Source organism: Argopecten irradians, chromosome 3, assembly GCF_041381155.1.
Source record: "Argopecten irradians isolate NY chromosome 3, Ai_NY, whole genome shotgun sequence".
In the NCBI taxonomy this organism is placed as follows: domain Eukaryota; kingdom Metazoa; phylum Mollusca; class Bivalvia; order Pectinida; family Pectinidae; genus Argopecten; species Argopecten irradians.
This window is the reverse complement of record NC_091136.1, coordinates 24,475,225-24,496,412: the sequence shown is the minus strand read 5'-3', so window position 1 is coordinate 24,496,412 and position 21,188 is coordinate 24,475,225. Positions and strand designations below refer to the sequence as shown.

Below are 21,188 nucleotides of genomic sequence, written 5' to 3'. Positions count from 1 at the left end.
TTTCTATCATTATGACGTCATTTATACCTAATGGTAAAGTAGATACGCAATTTCTATCATGTCGTCTGTTGACCACTTTGATTTATATCGTGTTTCAATCATAACAAACACTCATCTTCTAGTTCTCGCCATGCTGTATTCGAACAACCGGAAGTACACATAATAGTAAACAAGGTTACACAATATTACGGAATGGGTGATGTTATATGCGGAACGAAATAATGCTACTATTTCTATATTATCAACATCCCCTTTTTTTAAAAAAAAATAAAAACATATTACCAGCAGATATTGATACTGACTAGATTAATAGATTTACTAGAATAATGTCTCTAATTCCAATTGAATTAATAAAAGTGAAAATATTTTGACTTCAGTGTCCATGAAAATACTTTGATTTAAAGTGTCCATGAAAATACTTTGGTTTAAGCTAAAACGTCGAATGAGTCCTATGATACTAGCACGAACGTTCAATAATTCATAACAGTTCAAATAAACAAGATTGAACATATTTACAGTTTGTTGTTTTTTGAAAAACAAATCAATGCCGAACATAGTCTTTGAAATACGAAGGTGTCTGGCGTAGAAGGACTGAACGACGTGGTGCTGGAATTGTTTTTTTTCTGTTATGATGTTTTCTTCAACCGTAAAAGTTTCTTTCGGATTGCCTGTATCGTTTTCTGCCATAGGCTGACTGTTTGGCTGAGGTGAGGTAGTTATGTCAGCACCTTTTGCTGGATTGGATATGGGTGTTGGCGCTGGTGCCAAATTTTCAGAAAATCGTATCGGTGATTGATCGCGACAGTATGCTTCAACTTTTGTTGGACGAATGTGTAATCTGTTTCGTCTGTATGTTCCACCATCTTGAGACTTTACGATGTATGTATATGATCCAAGTTCATTGATCACCTTTCCCAAAATCCAACGTTCACCAGATTTCCTTTCAAAGTAGATGTTCTGACCGATTCTCAAACGTGTCTGATCGCGAGCCCTTTTGTCATGATAACGCTTGATAGTTTGACGTCTGTGTTCACGTTTCTTTAGTTTTGACTCGCGTTTCCGATCTATATGTGGCACAAGTGTTTGTGTTTGTCTCCCAAACATCATTTGTGCTGGACTTTGTCCTGTTTCTTGTCGAGGAGTGTTCCTTTGCTCCATGAGTGCCTCATACTGATCAGTCTTGTCCTTGTTACACTTCATCATCATATGTTTCATAATTTTGACTGCTGACTCTGCTTTGCCATTCGCTCTCTGATGATTCGGAGAGGAGTAAGTATGACAGATTTCCCATTTCTTTGTGAAATTGTGAAATTCTGATGAAGTAAACTGAGGTCCTCCATCTGAGATTATTTTGCTCGGGATGCCAAAACGAGCAAACTGCTTCCTAAGCACACTAATTACCTGTGAAGATGTGGTAGTCGGTAAATAGTCAACTTCAATAAAGTTAGTGTAGTAGTCAACGCAGACAAGGTACGTTCTACGGTAAATTTCAAATAGGTCCATTCCAATTTTGTTCCAGGGTTTTCCTCCATCATCATGTTGCTGCAGAAGATGATTCGAGTTTCTGGGTTTTAGTTCTTGACATGCCTCGGAAGAATCTGCCATTTGTTTTAGGTCGGCTCTGATACATGGCCAGTATACTGTTTCCTTTGCCCGACGGAGCATCGAGTCGTAACCCAGTTGTGACTTGTGTAATTGCCTTTTTATATCGGTCCTCAATGATTGAGGAATGACGATGGCTTCCCCTTTTACTATCAGTTCATCGTATACACTGAGGGTGTCTCTGACATCATAGAAAGGCTTACATGTGTCAGGACAGGCATCCTTAGAATTTGGCCATCCAGATTCAATAGTGTCTCGTAGCTCACTCCGATGTTTCGAAGTCTCGATTCGTATCTCATCAAGCCTTTCTTTCGGAATGTCTTCGTTGAGCATCATTACTCGTGGACGTTCGTTTACGCCATAAGCTCTACTAAGAGTATCTGCGATCACTAGTTTCTCTCCCTTTAAGAATCGAAAGTCTTTATCATATTTGTGAAGCTTCATCATGATGTCCTGAAGACGACGAGGAGCGGACGACAATGGTTTCCTTAGTATGGTTTCCAATGGTTTGTGGTCATTCACCACTACAACCTTTCTTACATAGGTATATTGGTCAAATCTTTGTAGTCCATGTAGGATAGATAATGCTTCTTTCTCAATTTGAGCCCATTTCCTTTCAGCTGTGGTTAAAGCTCTGGATGCATACTCGATCGGGCGTCCATCTTGCATCAATACAGCTCCGAGTCCATCCTTGCTACTATCTACTTGTAGCACTAGCTCTTTTTCAGGGTTGAAATATGCGAGCACCGGTGTTTGAGTCAGCATTTGTTTCACCTCTCTAAATGCGTCCTCACATTGACAGGTCCAGTTCCAATATGCATCTTTGCGCGTAAGTGCTCGAAGAGGGTCTAGTTTTGATGATAAACTAGGAATGAACTTTGCCATATACTGAACCATTCCACAGAATCTCTTCACAGCTGGGACATCGGTTGGACTAGGCATATGTAGAATCGCTTCCACTTTTGTTTCATCTGCCTTCACACCTTCACTTGTAATTTTGTGACCATGAAAGGTAATTTCACTCAAACCGATTTCCTTTTTACTGTCATTCAGTACAATGTTGACGTCATCACAACGCTTGTAAAGTTTCAGGTCATTGTCTCGCCTCGCATCATCGACAGTGTCACCACATCCTGCTACGATGATGTCATCAGCTAACGCGAAGGTTCCTTCCAGATCGCCTAATGCTTCTGTAAGCTTGCGTTGGAAAATTTCGCTCGAAACCTTAAGACCGAAAGGTAGCCTTTTCCATCGGTATCTCCCAAATGGTGTTATCATTGTTGTCAGTTCGCTTGACTTTTCATCAAGGCGCACGTGCCAAAAAGCTTCTTTGACATCAAGCTTACTAAATATCTTGGCTTTCTGTAACTTGGGTAGAATATCATCCAACACTGGAAGTGCGTACTGTTCCCGAAGTAATGCAGCATTCAGCGCCTGGGGATCAATACAAATACGTAGTTTTCCATTTGGTTTGTGAACTACCGCCATCTGGCTCACCCATCTCGTTGGTGTGCTTATCGGAGCTAGTACACCTCTCTCCACAAGGTTATCCAGTTCTGCTTTGACACCGTCCTTCAAAGCTATAGGAATTTTGCGACTAGGTAGTGCTTTAGGTGTTATGTCAGGATCAACAGTAAGTGTTGCTTCCCCTAGGTCACCAAGTATTGTTGAGCTGGTTTTGACTTTTGCAATGAATCGTTCCTCATTTACCGTGATTAAACCCATTTGCTGTATAGTTTTTAATCCTGAGCTTGCTTGTTTGCCTGCTCATAGGACTGACAGATTTTCACAGCCTTTCTCAAGTCAAGATCATCATCTCGAAGTAATAGCTGCTGAACCTTTCCAGAAGTACTGAATACAATTTATCTCTTAGCATTCTATCCTCCTCCTGGAAATTACATGATGCTGCTTTTATACGCAACTCGGTAAGGAATTGGTCGAATGGTTCAAAGTATTTCAAAGTCCAGAATTTATGAGACTCAGCCACTTCATTCTTACGTGGATTACAATATTGTTCAATCTTTTGGAAAACATGGTCAGGGTTATCCTTATCTTCTCCCTCATTCCACTCAAAATGGTCATATACTTTCAACAACCGTTCTTCACCACAGTTTATAATTGTCGCTGTTTGTACAGAGTGTTGAAGTTGTTGTGTACCACTCGCGAGTAAATATATTTGTACTTGCCTTTTCCAGGACTTGAAATGTTCAGAAATATTTCTTGATGTGAGATTTAACTCTGGGGGCAATCTCAGATTTGTATTTATCGTTACTTGTGGTTGTGCCACCTCCATTCTGAATCGTACGAGCACGTGGTTTTAAACAGTTTACGATTTATGTGAAATAGTGATTTAGAATTATCGACACAGACTTCTCTAGATGTCGAAAATTGTCATGGGCGTGTTGTTTATCAAGTTTACAACCTTACCGCCGCTGCCACCATGTTGACCGCTTTGATTTATATCGTGTTTCAATCATAACAAACACTCATCTTCTAGTTCTCGCCATGCTGCATTCGAACAACCGGAAGTACACATAATAGTAAACAAGATTACACAATATTACGGAATGGGTGATGTTATATGCGGAACGAAATAATGCTACTATTTCTATATTATCAACATCGTCATTTAAACTCAAAGTAAACAAGCATTTTGATCATTATGACTTCGTCTATATTCTACATCTACTCACACGAGTCTTTCCGATGTAATGCACTTATACTTATCTTTAGATAAACATACATACTCATACATGTAGTAATACGAATTAGAAATTGAAATAACATTCTTTATAGACACTAAAGCAAAATACAATTTTATTTAACCTCTATAGAAAACGTGGATGTATCATTGCAATGTTGACATATATTATGCACTTATACACTTGATAACATTAATTTCATAATTTTAGTATCATCTATGGCAATGTATGCAGCATGGTGTAGACTTATACTTATAAATAGAGGATAAAAACGTGATTATTTAAACTGAAGCTATTTCAAATAAGAGTCCGTCTATTTGCTTTCTATCATAGTATATTGAATATATTCATTTAACTGTACTAACAACAACGAAAACAAATTCGAACCAGCGGTCACTCGAATTAGACCATCAAGCCTTTAATACATATAGCTATCTACAGATCATTGATAAACGCTCAGGATACGTAGCGTATTGAATGTAGAAACTTAAATCATGTCGGTACTTTATGCCAAATCACGTCACCGTGTGTGTTTTATCATTTTCCTCATTGTAGTGACACACATCATGGAATAATAAAAAGAATAAGCCAGAAAACAAACCCACACCATAACTCACCCTTCTACCATGAAGTTCCAGCCGATTCCCAGTCCCCATATTGCAGACTATGTCGTCCTTGGCATATTTTTGTTCGTGTGTATGGGTATCGGAATTTTCTATGGTTACCGGAGCGACAAGAAAAGCTCGCTTGAAAATTATTTGTTTGGTAACCGGAAGTTGTTTTTGGTGCCTGTTTCCATGTCTCTGTTCGTCACATTTGCCTCGGCAATATCTTTGATGGGGATTCCTGCCGAGGTTTACATTTATGGAACAATGTACATGTACACGACGCTTGCCTTTATATTTTCGGTGTGGATAGCAGGTGTTACAGTCATACCAATGCTTTACCCCTTGAGACTGACAAGCACATATGAGGTACGTGTGTGCAACATAGGTACATGTGTGCAACATACACACAATATAATATTGTTAAACGATGGTTATTTTATTGTGCTTTGCTAAGAACAGATATTTTATAATTATTTGTTTAAGATTTTATTATCTCTTATTATATTATATCTTGTTATCAAATCTTAACTTATTATATTTACTCTTTTCGTTATTTATATAAACTTCCTTCAGAACGAGTGTTTTATTTTCCTTATATATGTGTTGTCGTTCTGGTTCAGTCATTTCTGGCCAGCCTCTCTCTGTCATATTTGTATGGCACGCTAAGATATTTGATCCAGGATTTTTATTTTGTCGTTACAATCTAGCAATCTTCCACATTAAAATCATCATTTGTTAAAATGTTAGCGTATGATATATTTTAAGCAGGCTATTAGATATGTATGGTAACAAATAGTTTTGTGACCTTGGATTAATACATCCTTACAGATTGTATCATTGTAATGACCTCAATAAATAAATCGTGGTTAGAATTTTCATAAACGCATGCAGTATATATTACAAGTTAAGACAAATATGTGAACGTTATTGGAGCATGAAATTGTTGTCGTAAGAGTTACTATAGGCCTAAACAAGTATTCCCATACGTTGAAATAATAGCTTAATTGGTAATAAATTCGTACATATACAAAAAATATTTATTTGATAACAGCGTTCTTTGATATATTTTACATTCCTAAATATTCAATTGTAAACCTGATGTTAAGTTTTTATATCTAAAATACTTTGAACCCGCCTGATAAAATGCATACTCATGCGATACTACAACAACTATCTAGCTTTGTTTTTTAATGGTGACGTAAAGAATATGATACTAATATAAACGAGATGTGTCCAACAATATGTAATTACAACTACAGACCACGTGTATAAATATGCTATTTTTCCGGTTTTATTATATTTTATCTTGAAATTTCTATCAATTAAACAACGCCAATTAGTTTCATCACAACTCTATCATCTAACTTTTAAAATCAGGAAAATATCATATCTCTGTCACTTCGTATTTTTTTTTTACTATCATGTTAGATTGAAGCATGCTTAATTATCTATGATGTAAAAATTAGTATTTACAGCTTCGTTTCCGATCCAGGGCAGTACGACTTCTCGGTACATTAATTGGAATGTTTCAGACGGTAGGAGTTTTTATTATTATATTATGGTGTATATCTTCTACCGTTAATGTCTTATCATTATTATAAACGTTTGATTTTAACATGATTATCACAGTATGATACTGACTAAATTAAACATCAAACGTGTATTTTTAGAACTAAATTAGTTCTACTAAAGTAATAAATAACATCGGACTATAACTAACATATTTATCTATTTTGATATAAGGAAGTTAACATTGTGCATGTGGGCTTCGGAACGTCACAGTCGACATCAATTTCAATGTTTTGAAGAAAAGAAACTGAACATCGATATAACTGTATTGCCACATGTCAAGCTGATATCACTATATCAAGTGTATGTCCATGAACAGCAATCAATTAAACTCAAGCAAAGTATCATCTATTATTATACCTCACTTTCATTTGGAATGTTCTGATTGGATTAAACTTGATCACATGACATTGAATAAGTAAGATATTTCCCCGGAATTGGAAGGCGAAGGAAATAACCCCTTAGGGAAATAACCCCAGGGAGAACCCCTTCGAATCTCCGCACGTGACCGGAAGTTGACGTAATCTGCAACGTCAACCAACAATGGCAAAGCTGTTGCTTATTTTTGCAGCCCTACGAAATATCTTCATGAGTTTTTTTTTTTATTTTTTTTTTACCAGATATTTTGTTCGGTATAACAAAATAATTATGTTCCTATATGTCGGGATACATCTAGAATTGTCTCCCTGGAAAAAGTTGTTTTTCTCTCGGGCTTCGACCTCGTGAAAATAACCTTTTTCCAGGGAGACATTTCTAGATGTATCCCTTCATAGACGGTCATAATTGTATATTGTATAATTTTAATACTGTTGCATTTGTAGCGTGATTCATTAGATTGAACGGTGATTAAGTAATTATATCAATATGTTAATTACAGATTGCATACATGGGAGTGACGTTATATGCACCAGCCCTAGCTCTTCAGACAGGTAAAAAAAGCAATGGTTAAAAAACGGTTACTTTCGCGCGGACGATATTTTCGTGATATTTCGAGATATCGCATCGCATTGAAGAAGAAAAATAGGAATTTGTTGAATTATATCCAAAGTTGTCTTGGCTTGGCTAATTTTAGGGGTCAAGGTCAAAGAATGAATATATTTTTAATATAAGAGTGGAAATTATGTTTTTGCATTTCTGTTTGCATATTACAGGTTTATGAATTTCAGTTCATATTAACAATGGAAGAAGTAGGTCACAGTAACCTAGTTAAGCATATGTTCTAGTTTAGCTTTAGCAACGTTAATGATTTCGCTGAAACCTTTCGTTTTACAATGATTTATTAGCTTGACATTGTTGTTTAAGACCGAGTAAATACAGTTGACCTGTGTGTGGCGTCATTTTGAAAATAACAGCAAAGCAGAAGTTCTAAAACGGAGCTATGAAGTCTCGCTGTTATAACATGACGGTACAGAACTCATTGAACCGCTGAATGTTTATATGTAAAAGATATTGAATTTCCCAACTCACAATTCTGGCCCTTGTATTCATATTTGTTATATATGATGCATATGGGGTAAACTAGTTTTGACTTAATTTTAGTCTTATTAAATATGGATGCAATTTGGATGTATTTCGATTTTTATTTTTAGTTGCTGGTATTCCACTGTGGATGTCAATTATTGTGATAGGTGCGATAGGAACATTTTATACATCAATTGTAAGATATCTATTACATATTAATTTATCAATCCTAGCACAAACGCGATATAATTTCTATGGTCTTTACATACGTGTATACTTTTATGCATTGGACATTCATTATAACTTATAATTATTAATATATAATATTATATATATTATATGATAGCATATAATGGTAGTATTTCATGGGAAAATAATTGTTTTACCTATTCATATATGAACATTGGAGTATTACTAGTCTTACTATTTTTAGGTATCTTCCATTTGAAAGAAAATGTCGTTATACCAAGCTCTGTATCAGAAAACATACCGAAAAGTAGATATTACGGAACAAAAACCATTCTCGATTTCAATATCGTTATACGTGATGTTCATCCGATCTGAAAATATAAATTTGTTATTGTTCTGCTTTGTTTTCTATGTAACACAACTTTACCACTGTTCAGGTTAAAGTCCCATTATGCTTTCACCAAACTTTGCTAAAATATACATTAACATCCCTTATGAAAGGTTCTTCATTTGGTTTCTTTCCAATGAAGATAATTACGCAATAATCAATTAGTAAAGAATTCTTAAAATAGAACGGGTTGATTTGCATAGTTAAAAATACCTCGTGTATACGTATATGTTCGATACCCGGATATAGTAAACAAAACAAGCATGGCCGAGAGAGAGGGCAGTTTTGAGCAAACGGTGAGCAATGCAATGTTCTAAAATTGTTTTAGTATATGATACACATTAGATTTCACATATTATAAATGTGTCCTGTCAAAGGTTACTTATAGTTTATATAAAGCTTAATACAAAATACGTATTAATCGAAAAATAGTGGATGTAAATAGTGAAATGCATACATGGGGCACCATATGGGGTATTTTATCGTATAAATATAAACACGTGGCCGTGTCAATTTTGGTGATGATCGGTTGATTTTCTTTCCTCTAGTGTAATAATTTGAGATAAATACGGTATTTATTCCAAACTATATATAAATAAATAAATATCATGATACTACTAATCTATTCATAATTTGAGAGTTAGGAGAGCACAGTATATCTAAATACTTAGAATTAAACATACGCATAGAGGTGGACTAATATAGCTTACTCTATACATGTATTATAACTGCTTTCTATTTCTTCTTTGGGTATTTTATAACGATATTCTTAGGTCTATGAAATATGTGATAGTACATACATGTACATGTAGATGAATGTAGTCGAGATACATATCAATCTGTATGCTGAGACATGTCTGTATTACATTACTTTGCTCATGATCAACGCGGTTACTGCATGTATACGTTATTTGTAAATATATGAATATATATCGTATATTACATCTATATATATCTATTCTCAGTATTCATGTACTCAACTTATATGTGTTTGTTAGGATCCAACCTACTTATATATATTGACACAGTATTACATATATATATAAGAGAGAAAAAATGTCTATAGAGCCAAACACCAGCGGTTCATATACAAAAATGTACATGTATCTTTACATGTAGCATAAACATATATTATGTATATATGTTCCTGCGTGTAGTAATTACAAAGTTCATAATAATAATATTATGCTACAATGTGGATTGTACTCAGTTAGTAATTCATGATCATGATCATTTGTCATGGATATATCCGATAATGCCGATATCGTCGTTGACCCTGTTGTCTCAAACAAACACTGGTCCAAGTTTATGTTCGGTCTTCGATGGAGTAGAACATGTAGGCTTACCAGACTTCGTATGTATATGTATGTATACATCGCTGTATTATTATAAAAAGAAACAAAGTGTAATATCTATATAGCTGGTAACGACATGGCGTGTTTGTGCTTACTTTCATTTGTTTACGAGTTTTGTCGAGCCACCCCGTTGGAGGCCTCATCATGATCAGGTAACACAAACGTGTGTTCGGTTTCGATGTACACAAACGTATGTTCGGTTTCGATGTACATTTCAATAAAGCTAGATTAGGCCCAATAGGCATCTATAAATCTTTATTACAGAATACATAAGATTAGCAAATACCATTGTAATTATAATTTTGTTAATTGATTGCTTTCCATTCAAGAACAAAAACATTTTGAACAGTTTTAGCCTAGTTTTATATAGTACATATATATATACATGTACAACATGTATTTGTAGGTCCACGCGTGGAATGCGTGGGTTCGTAACGTGCTAGCGATCGAGCAACTTGACCGCTAAATTGTCGTTGTTTGAATGTGTGTTCGATTCGCTGACACGTATTTGGCGAGTCTTCAGTGCGTTGGCCATGCACGTATATGCATGATGTTGAAGTTTGTTAGGGAAATTCCACTCTTTATGTGCCTACGCATGCGTACTAGATTGTTTTGGCTCTGGGGCGGAACTACGAATTTCCCCCTCTCCGAAGAGGGGCTTTCTATTGTTTTTGGAAAACACAGAAATGTTTGTTTGTTTCGCTGACACGTATTTGGCGAGTCTCAGTTTATTACCGTGCCTACGCATGCGTACTAGATTGTTTGGCTTGGGCGGAAACGATTTCCCCCTCTCCGATTTCTATGTTTTGGAAAACACAGGTTTGGTATTTTTTATACCGCATAAGGATATATGCTCTACTATTCAGCAAAGTTTGGTACTTTATGACGATATTTTTTCACCCCAAAACATAATGGGGCTTTAACCTTTAAAACGCTACATATTAAGAATTGTATCAGATATCTAGATCATTGGACTAAACGACCTTCGATAGAGGAGCCATCTTTTGTTCGGCGAAATATTAGTTTTCATCAGGAATCAAAATGGTATAAGTTGGATAAAATCAGGGCAACATAGATCCTTTTAAAACATTTTGCATTTTTCATCATGTTGATGAAACATCATTGAGCTTAAATTATTATACATTGTATCTATGATTTGTTGACAGGGCGGAATTAAAAGTGTAGTTTGGACGGACGTATTTCAGTTTATAATGTTGTTTACCGGAATAACAGCTGCATTAGTAAAGGTAAACGACCTTGATTATATTGTTGTGATACATATATATTTATGTATTATGTAAATGTTACCATACTATTTATCAAGTTATTTATTGTTAAACACGTACCATACAGATATATTAAATATTAATTAATAATGTTATTTTTACCATTAGATATTTTTTGACAGTCTATCAATACAAAGATCTGTATTCAACTGAATAATAGGATTTATAATAGTTACTGAATACATTTCTAATACTTTTATTATTATCAGGGGATTATGTTCGTGGGAACAGGAGGTGAACTAAAAGCTCAACTAGATGCAGGCAACCGTCTGCAATTCGATGAGTAAGTCAATTTTGCCCATTCATGAAAAACAGTAAAACACTGGCAAGATACTACAGTTTCTATATTTTGCTTACTTTTCTTTAAATCAGGAAGACATTGTTTTAAAGTAAATGTTAATTAAACCGTAGTATATCATTGGTGTGTGCAAAGTGCTATTGCAATTGTGTCTGTATAATGTTTTAGCACTTAAGCATTGTGTCTGCATGCCCACTGCACTTGTATTGCATAACCAGTTTCAGATGGAAATTGTGTCTTCCTGAAAATCATTATTTTTCACTGATTTTAGTTTTATATGATAGTACATATCAACATCATATAACGAATATACACTGTAGTTTGATCGAGTTCCCTCAAAAACCTTTTTATTTCGGAGATAGAATTATTTCTATAATGTTTCTTCTTGTTTCTTTCGAATCCTACTTTTCCAAATTGATGTTTTTCAGTGTACGTGCAGATCCGACAGTCAGACACACTGTATGGGGTTGTACCTTCGGCCTTATTTTTTCTTGGCTTCCAAGTTGGTGCAGTCAAGCAAGCGTACAAAGGATATCTTCACTGAGATCAATAAACGCCGCACAAAAGTAATGATATAAACAAACTTACATATTACGTATGCCGGTGTAAGCTGGTGACGAATTATTCAAAGAAGGTTAACGGTCAGCGTTCTATCGTCAAATTGATATATCCATTAATTGATGTTGTTTTGAGTCTGTTCGATAGTTTTTGAATGTATATATAGTTTGGTAATCGTCATGCGATACTCATCGTAGAATGTACTTTATACCGAACTATTTTAAGAGTTTGTCTTCTTCATAATGCAGATCACTCTTAAACAAGAAAACCTTTTGCTATTCTTCTGATAAACACTTTAAACAAATCACAGCTAGTTTGCTTCCATAAATATGTACATAAACAAATTATATAATCATATGACATGATGAAAAGATGCAAAGGTATGCCATTGTCATTTTAAACATTTTATTTATGTTTGACATGTTATGATTTTCTACTGTTTCCATGGGTTCTTACATAGTCACTTAGTGTTAGATATATAGCATTTCGAATCGTTGTTTCAATTTTTGGAAACACTGAGTCAACGATTAATTATATTACTTTACAACCGAGTCAACGATTAATTATATTACTTTACAACCGAGTCAACGATTAATTATATTACTTTACAACCGAGTCAACGATTAATTATATTACTTTACAACCGAGTCAACGATTAATTATATTACTTTACAACCGAGTCAACGATTAATTATATTACTTTACCACCGAGTCAACGATTAATTATATTACTTTACAACCGAGTCAACGATTAATTATATTACTTTACAACCGAGTCGATTACGAGCTTGTGAATCCAAAGGTTTGTCAAGGTGGCGTCCTATGGCCATTTTTCAGAGCTTCTTTGTGACATTTGTCAAAGAAACTACATATCTAATATAAGAATAAAGGAACTTTATTTCGGTCCATATAGTGTTATACTGTCATGGCGGTATAACATATGCACCTCAACAAAGTTCCATAATTGAAAAAAAGTTTGTTTTAATCAAATATATATTGTTTATTTTAGAGGGTCTAATTGACGTTGCTGTACTGTTATAGTTCAAAGTTTCTGTTACAATGCGTCTTCTCTGTTACAATGCGTCTTCTCTGTTACAATGCGTCTTCTCTGTTACAATGCGTATGTTTGGTTAAAGTGTTTAAGTGTATACTTTTTCTTACAGTGCTTATTTTTTGTTGCTACCGATCATTGTTGTGTATAACGTCACTTTAGCCCTCATGGGATTGTTGATGTATGCATACTACAGAATGGCCGATTGCGGACCATTTGAAGGTGGGCTTGTCTCTTCCATGAATCAGGTGATTTCCTTTAAATGAATTAGACATACAAAATACAAAATAGATGCAACATTAAACTTTACTCTCTCGCCATTTTAAATTTCTGACAAAACACAAAACCGCTTATAACTAAAATAAGAATCATACATTTCGTTTATTGAACTCAACTTAAGAATTGGCCCCTTATTAATGCTTTCGATAGAAATATCAGAACGAAAGTAAAAGAAGCTGACTGGTACAATTTGCCGACACATGTGCGCATCTTCCGTAAAATCATCATCAAAAGCAAATTAAATACCATCACACTAACTGAGAGAGATAATAGTAAAGCAAATCTATTTTCTGATTCAGATGACGCCATATTTTGTGTTTGACGTACTGAGAGGTCTGCCTGGAATGTCTGGAGTTTATGTAGCTTGTTTGTTTAGTGGATCACTGAGGTAAATAATGTTCAATTATTATTTTAAGGGTCTTTCTTATACACTACATTTTAACCAGGACTCTAATATTATTTCGTGTATTGAAACTTCGTAGTTAATGAATAAAAAAAAATCAGGATATTCAAATCGGTATGCTTGCATAAGAGAATATTTCTATGTGATTGTTGTAGAACAAAACGCCAATTGCATTCATCCTAATTAATTTGCACGTGTGCCGAGTCTAAAATTGTATCTACATCTCATGTACAACAAAGTCCTGCTCACTTTAGATTGCTTTCTTTGAAGCACATTGTCTTCGGGACTGAACGCACTGGCGGCTAACACTGTCGAAGATATCCTTCCGCGATCCTTTAGGCCATCAAAACTTTCTTTGACGATGGTAGCTAAATTGACAGGTAATGTTTGTGCTGTTAGTCATCCCTACATAAACGTTTGGGACCATGTTTATAGCTTTAGGAATACAGGGTATATCATACATCTAAGATATGTCTTCGTAGTCAAGCAACTCATTATAAACTATTTTGGACCATGTTTGGAAATAATGTTTTTAGTAAAATCAGGTAATCTGTTTTTACAACTATAATGATGCAACTCTTTTTCACAAACGCTATTGGAGTATCAGGAATCAGAAATATATGTTTTGTACTGGATCTTCTGAAACAATATTGCACCTTTTCTGAGATTATCCACATAGTCAATCACCCTGGACAGGTGTCATAAATTTCGTACAACTTAAATATAAGATTGTATTAGAGAGAGATCATGTTACTTTCCTATTTGATCTGTTTGATAATGTGCAATTGACAGGTTTAACCTATAGAAAATACGAATCTTTAATGCGACTGTACAGTAACGTTCCACACATGTAAGACATACATAATGTACATTCTAACATAAATACTGATTATAATTCGAAATATACGCTAACTCAAAGTGTGGCAAATAAGATTCGGTAGAAATGGGAAAGTATCAAACTCATCAATGGAATGTAACTTGGAATATTTTATAATACTTTCTATATTATTATATTGAGACGTATGTTTTCATAAAGAGTATTAGTTAAATGTGTGTAGTTATATATGTTATTGTGGTAAGGAAAATGATATAAATGCAATTAAAGGAACATAACTCTTTGAATATATAATATTCTGTATTTTCATTAGGTTCAGATGTAAAAACAAAGCAAAAAAGAAATGTTTATCAACACTTATATGTCTTCTCGACAATTCAATTGCAGTTGTCGTATATGGTGTCATAGCTATTGGTATTGCCTATTCATTACAGTACATATCTGGACCTATAACACAGGTAATTGTATTCAATATCACAAGATGCTCCCCCGCCGACAGATCATAAACTATACTCATTACAGTGTGTTAGAACATTAGAACAAAAATATTGTTTCAACATGTATATACGTGTGTAATTCACAGCAAAAAAAAAAAAAAAAAAAAAAAAAAAAAAAAAAAAATTTCTTTTTCTTTTGGTGCGTGCGCAATCAGCAATTCATTCGATATAGGGCATAGTGCCATGGATTGTTTTTGGGACACAATTAATTAGTTTGCATCTTGAAGTAAAATAAATAAGTTCTCAAAATAAGAAAAATACTAATCTGTCTGCTATTGTTTTTGAGAGAAAAAACTACCACTCGTCAGCGGTGTAGTATTTAAAAAAAATCGAAATCTTGATTCTTTGAACACTATATGCACCAATACTGTATAACATAGACATGCCGTCCTGTAGGATTTGTCCTTGTACGTTGTGACAATGGAACCACGACTATGATTAATGACAAATTTTGTTTCATCATAATGGTTGTAAATATTGTACCATCAGCGAACAACGAGCTTTTCAACCAGCGAAATGATTTGATAACTTCAAACAACGAAAGAAAGTACCAACGACAATTTACAACGTACAGCAAAGGGAACTTTTAATCTTTTTCATGTATATTTAAAAAAAAACCCAACAAAAAACAAAACAAAACAAAACAAAAAAAACAAAAAAAATGCCATGAATATGGATTTTAAAATTGAATATTTAGTCCACAGATTGTATCGATGTCTCCAATTTTTCAGATATGTTTTGCTATATTTGGTGCCTGCGGTGGGCCTATGGCTGGTTTGTTTTTCCTTGGAGGTCTTTTTCCGAACGCTAATTGGATTGTACGTATACCTTGTGTCGCAACACTCTAACAGCGTTACATAAAATATATCTTTATTTACAAATACTTTTTACTGCTATATTTAGATGAGAATATCTCAATTCATTTCGTCCAACATAACAGATCCATAATCTCTAAAATGTACGAACACGAAGGAAAAGTTTTTAATAGTCTACTTACAAATTTCTCTTTTGATTAGTGTTTATTTTTGATAACGAATCTATTGTGATTTTGGCAACTTTTATTTTGATACATTAAGGAATAGCTAGAATATATGATATTTAAAGTAAAAAAACCCTATATGATTAAAAACATTTTTATTCAGATAACTACCTATATCTCGTCAGGTTATCCCTGCCGCCCGTACTTCCGAGAAATTTCAATAACGTATATTTCTTTAGTGATTGTTAATATTAAATATATCTGTTCGCAAACATGTTTAAGATTTGCTTGTAAATTTATTAGTTTGTCATTTCGATTTAGAGCAGATTTTATTGTAGAGATGGATACAATGTATTACTCTAAACAGGGCGCCTTGGTTGGGAGTTTGTCAGCAATGATAATAAATATGTGGATAGCGATTGGTGGACAGCTATACGGCACAGCTCCTGTCCCACTAGAGCCAATCACAACCATCGGATGTTTTCCTGGTGATACTTCAACATCGGATGGTATGTGGAATAGTACGTTCGTTTCAACTGCCATGTTGAATAGTACCAGAGCAACCACATTGTCCACCGCAGGTATCTCAAGCCTAGTAACAGATGTCATCGGATCATCGCCGTACGTTAGTTATTGTTCTCGTCTAGTATTTTATCTTTTTCTTTATCAGTAGTAATGATGAATTTGATTTAAATTAATAAAAATCTCAAAATGTTTTTACTTTTGAGGCAATTTATATAACTCTCCATTTATGGACATTTTTAATGGGAAAACAAATGTGATAAATAAAGACGTAATTACTATATAAAAATACATATGAAATTGTTCGTTTTCTTCAAAAAATATAAAATGTCAAAACTAAAACGTACCTTAATCTAATCGAAGAACATTGATTTGTTCTTGTAACTTCTATTTCAAAGACTGGCATTTTTAAAATGTCGACCTTTAGTATGAGGACGGTATGTGATCAATAGTATCGATATCAGGCCCGCTTCAGGTGAGAAAATATGTTGTAATTTACGTTTTACTGAATCGATTGTTTAGCAGTTTAGTGAACCTTACCTATAATAACATCGTATATATCCCTAAAAACTATTTAAATAATGTTTTGGGAAACATCGACCCTTGACGTGTACGTTTCTCTACACGGTATCGAGGTTGGCGGGGAAACTTTATTAAATATAGTTTTTTTCGGGAAGATAAAAGATGATATTGAGTACGATACAAGCAACAAACTGAAAATATTCAGTGCAGTAAATTGTTATTTACAGCATATTCTTACCTGAAGATGGCCCGAAATCTGCCAGGTATGGTACTTTTTTAGTGAGCATATTGCTAGTTATAAAGGTTCTTCTATTTTTATCTCTAGAACGTTCTCTCCCTACAATATATCCTACATGTGGTATGGTATGATCGGCTTTACAGTGACCGTCTTACTAGGTGTGGTGGTCAGCTGTGCTACAGGTAATGACCACATAAACAGTCCTTAACCTTAACGAATCAATTATCTTCTGTCCAAAATGAAGTTTTATTACGAGTATAGTTTTGATGAATTACATTTACATTCATAATGTGACAAAATTGATGCCTCTGTATTGGCGGACGTTTTCACAGTTATTTCCCTTTAGATGTAAGATTAATACGTATACTTATACTTATATCGGCATGTATCCTAACGTTTGACTAAACTTTTGTTAATACAGGTTTAGACAGAGGTAACGTGGTTGATAGCAGTTTGATATTCCCTTACTGTCGACGATTCTGGGGATTGGAAGTCGATAGATTGTCAATGATGGAAACTTACAAAATAAGTTTGATTCCCAAAAAGGTAGGATAATGACACTTTGCACTAATAATCACGTTTTATCCTTGTAAAATTATTGACAGTTTATTAGATTTTAATTGTTATCGGCTTTTGATTACCTAGCTCACGTTCAATTAATTTTCGATATTACCATTAAAAACATTGAAACATTAACGGATTTGAAAATTTAATGGAAATTCCTATCACTATAAATGATGTAAAAGCTAATTTACAGATATAAACGTTCACGAATTTACTTGGATCGCGAAATTCGAGTGGGTTTACATTATCATAATAAAAACGGAACACTTCTTTTAAAATGAGTTTTATTATTTTTAAGAATATAGAATAGATATTAAAAACAGAAATTTAAATAGAAAGAATTAATCTTGATTTCTGGGACCATCGCTAGCAAGCGAATAAAAACTTTTTAATAAAAATGTGGTTTATTTTTGTGTCTCTGGTCAGCCAACATATACTTCATATTGCTAATATCCAGTTTTATATTTATAATAAAGAAGAGTTTGATTATCACAAGATCTATTTTATTATTATTATTTTTTTTTTTAAATATTTCAGGTGGCTCAGCACCAACACGTACCGGTAGATACTGTCATTACCTCGTCTCCTAACAACATCCCAACACAGTAAAACGTAGTCCTTTGATTAAGAAGATCATTTTCCTTTTCTTGTGAATTAGCAGCACCGTAAAACTATATATCAGTCTACCTCCTTACCTCATTGATTTCATATGGATTTTGTAAAGACAAAGTATCGATGTAACCATTTATCTTTGAGGTAGACATAAACAATATTACAAAAGTAAAGTTCATTTTTTTTAATTCGTGCCAAACGCATGTCATATCTTGCTCACAATATCTGTGTGAGAATATACATTGAGTAGTTGGGGCAACAATACGATACCTCCCACCAGACACAACAAAATTATAATTAAGAAAGGATCACAGAGTTACTGCTTCTCCACATTGGAGAAAGCTGATTATCAAAAATGTGTTTCTGTCACTACACCACAACTGAACTATTCATCTATACTAATACTATAAAAATAAAATATGGAATTGCATAAAGAGGAAGAAATAACATTAAAAGGGTTCGGCAACCTAGTCATTCAATACATGCATGTTATTGTAGACTATTAAAATGAGACGAAGTCTATGTCCATCAAACGGGTTATAAGTAATAGATACTTACATTTTAGAATGACTTGAACGTTGTACATGTACATATATGTTTAGTGAGTTATCCAAAGTGAGGACACGCATTTCCATTCTTCATGTTATAGAAATTAAACTATTCTGTAATATTTTGATGTATTGAGTTTTTATACTTATCGGTCATTTCTGCTGAATGTTTGTATGACTATGAACCAGGTAACAGATGACTATCCTCTTATCTCTGGTTGAAGATAAAATGTCAAAAATAGACGTCGGTTTAGTGTTGTGTTATGTGATGACTTACATAAAGAAGAAATAAAACATATCAAATGTGCTTTAAAGCAGAAAGACTAAATACATGGCATTACCTATTCCGTATTTGCAAATTACAGAGTTACCTGCGCTTGCGAGTACGTATTGATTGTGACGTCATATGTTTTGCGAGCGTAACGTCGTACTTTTAGAGAAAAGGACGTGAACTGCGCTTACGAAATAATGACGTAACAATCGATACCTACCGGCAATGGAGCTTACTCTGTAATAAACAAAGACGGCATAGGTCTCTTATCGTCATATCTAGAGATAAAATCCTATTTGGGTTTGTCAGGTTAATGCTAAGAAATATCAAAAATATTTCGGTTGATGGTTGAAACATTTTATCTGCTCCATGGACCTTTGTTTCTTGTCTTACACGAAAAAGAAAAATCTGAAATTTGTTAGAAGCATTTTCACAACTTCATCATCACAAGCTTCAAAACAGTATGCTTTCAAAAAACGCTATCGGTAACTGCATTCTCGGTACCAAGCTACATGTAGTATTTACGAAGTTAAAGTAGAAACGTAGTTGAATAAGCTGGGTTTTTCTATCCCATTAAACGACATCTTCCTCTGATTTGTAGAGTGTGTGATCTCCAAGGAGAACATTTAACTGGTTCGTTATAAACGCACCTCCTTACTTATTAGGAGACACGAGAGTCTGGAACCTTAATCACGGTTAAGTTGAAGGATACGGATAAATGCATATATTATATCTACCTTGATATTTAGCTTCTATATTATACAAAGGGTCGTGTCAATATTGAATTTAAGTGTCGCTATCAGATAAAAAATCAGAGAAAAATGGGGATAAATATTAGAAAGATGAAATTTCAAGATATCTGAAGGAAGTGCTTTCCAGTCTTGAATGTGAGAATTTTGATATGAGGGAGGATTGTCTAGTGGTGCGTAACTATGGTGTCCCATCATTCTCTTATTTATTGCTACTTAGTGGTTTTATGAGGTATGGCAAGGTGTATATCAGATAATGTAGGTTACTCAAGGTGTCCAAGCATGTCACACTGGAGGGGTCATGACCTGTTAATGACATACCAAGCAGCTCTACATTAGACCAGGTCTATTTAATAAATGTTTCTTTAATGGCATGGCTCCGGGACTGTACAAGTACATTTTTTGTATATTACAATAAATGCCTCGTTTGATAGTTCTTTTTTGTTATAGAATTAATTTGGTTCTCCAAATAAAACCCAGTGTAATTGTTGGCAGTACTGGTAGTGCAGTAACATACATGTATTTTTTACACTATGACCTAAGGTCAGCGTATAAATAAATAAATGAATAAAATAGATAAATAAATAAATTATACAGGGTTTTAAATTTATAAATCAGGGCCAATTTATGAACAAGGGCAAATAACGTTTTACCCACCATATACAAGTACAATATTGATGTATAAGTATTAAAGAATGCAATGTCAGCAATAACGCCACAATGGCAAAGAAAGTTGATTTGATGTCATAAAGCTAAAGGGGGTATTTGCCGATGATAGGACATGGCGCCAGCTGTCTTTTCATACATTGACCTGTTTATTCTCAACGTAGGTGTAGCTTATCACCAGATGTGAACTGACCGAAAAATAAGTATTAATATCTACGTGACAAAGGTTACAATGGTCTGGTATGTACACTTGAAACGCCAGGCAGTGGAGTATATACATATCTGATAATAAAGTATGACCTCATGTCACCTCGCACTTCTATACGATACTAAATACCATTTTACCACACAGAAAAAAATGTCACAACGATGGGTAGAGTTTAAAACATCATACAATATAATTAAATTATCATTGGTACCGCGTTTGTCTTGTCTA

At 34.1% G+C, this 21,188-nt stretch overlaps 1 protein-coding gene across 1 annotated transcript; it reads left to right on the top strand.

Annotated features, from left to right (window-relative positions):
- The first annotated feature begins 4,871 nt into the window (after positions 1–4,871).
- LOC138317951 (sodium-coupled monocarboxylate transporter 1-like) lies at positions 4,872–20,122 on the top strand. Its single transcript, XM_069259934.1, has 16 exons — positions 4,872–5,278; positions 6,379–6,447; positions 7,359–7,410; positions 8,071–8,138; positions 11,041–11,121; positions 11,370–11,443; positions 11,887–12,024; positions 13,180–13,315; positions 13,646–13,734; positions 14,020–14,129; positions 14,972–15,042; positions 15,813–15,899; positions 16,428–16,681; positions 17,430–17,524; positions 17,764–17,888; positions 18,444–20,122. Exons 1-16 carry the CDS (start codon positions 4,931–4,933, stop codon positions 18,513–18,515), a joined length of 1,869 nt encoding a protein of 622 aa, XP_069116035.1. The 5' UTR covers positions 4,872–4,930; the 3' UTR covers positions 18,516–20,122.
- The last annotated feature ends 1,066 nt before the right edge of the window (positions 20,123–21,188 follow it).

Coding starts and splice junctions, on each gene's coding strand:
- LOC138317951 (XM_069259934.1), top strand. CDS start 4,931: ATGAAGTTCCAGCCGATTCCCAGTCCCCATATTGCAGACTATGTCGTC. Junction 6,448..7,358: donor TAATTGGAATGTTTCAGACG/GTAGGAGTTTTT, acceptor TGTTAATTACAG/ATTGCATACATGGGAGTGAC. Junction 15,043..15,812: donor TATCTGGACCTATAACACAG/GTAATTGTATTC, acceptor CCAATTTTTCAG/ATATGTTTTGCTATATTTGG.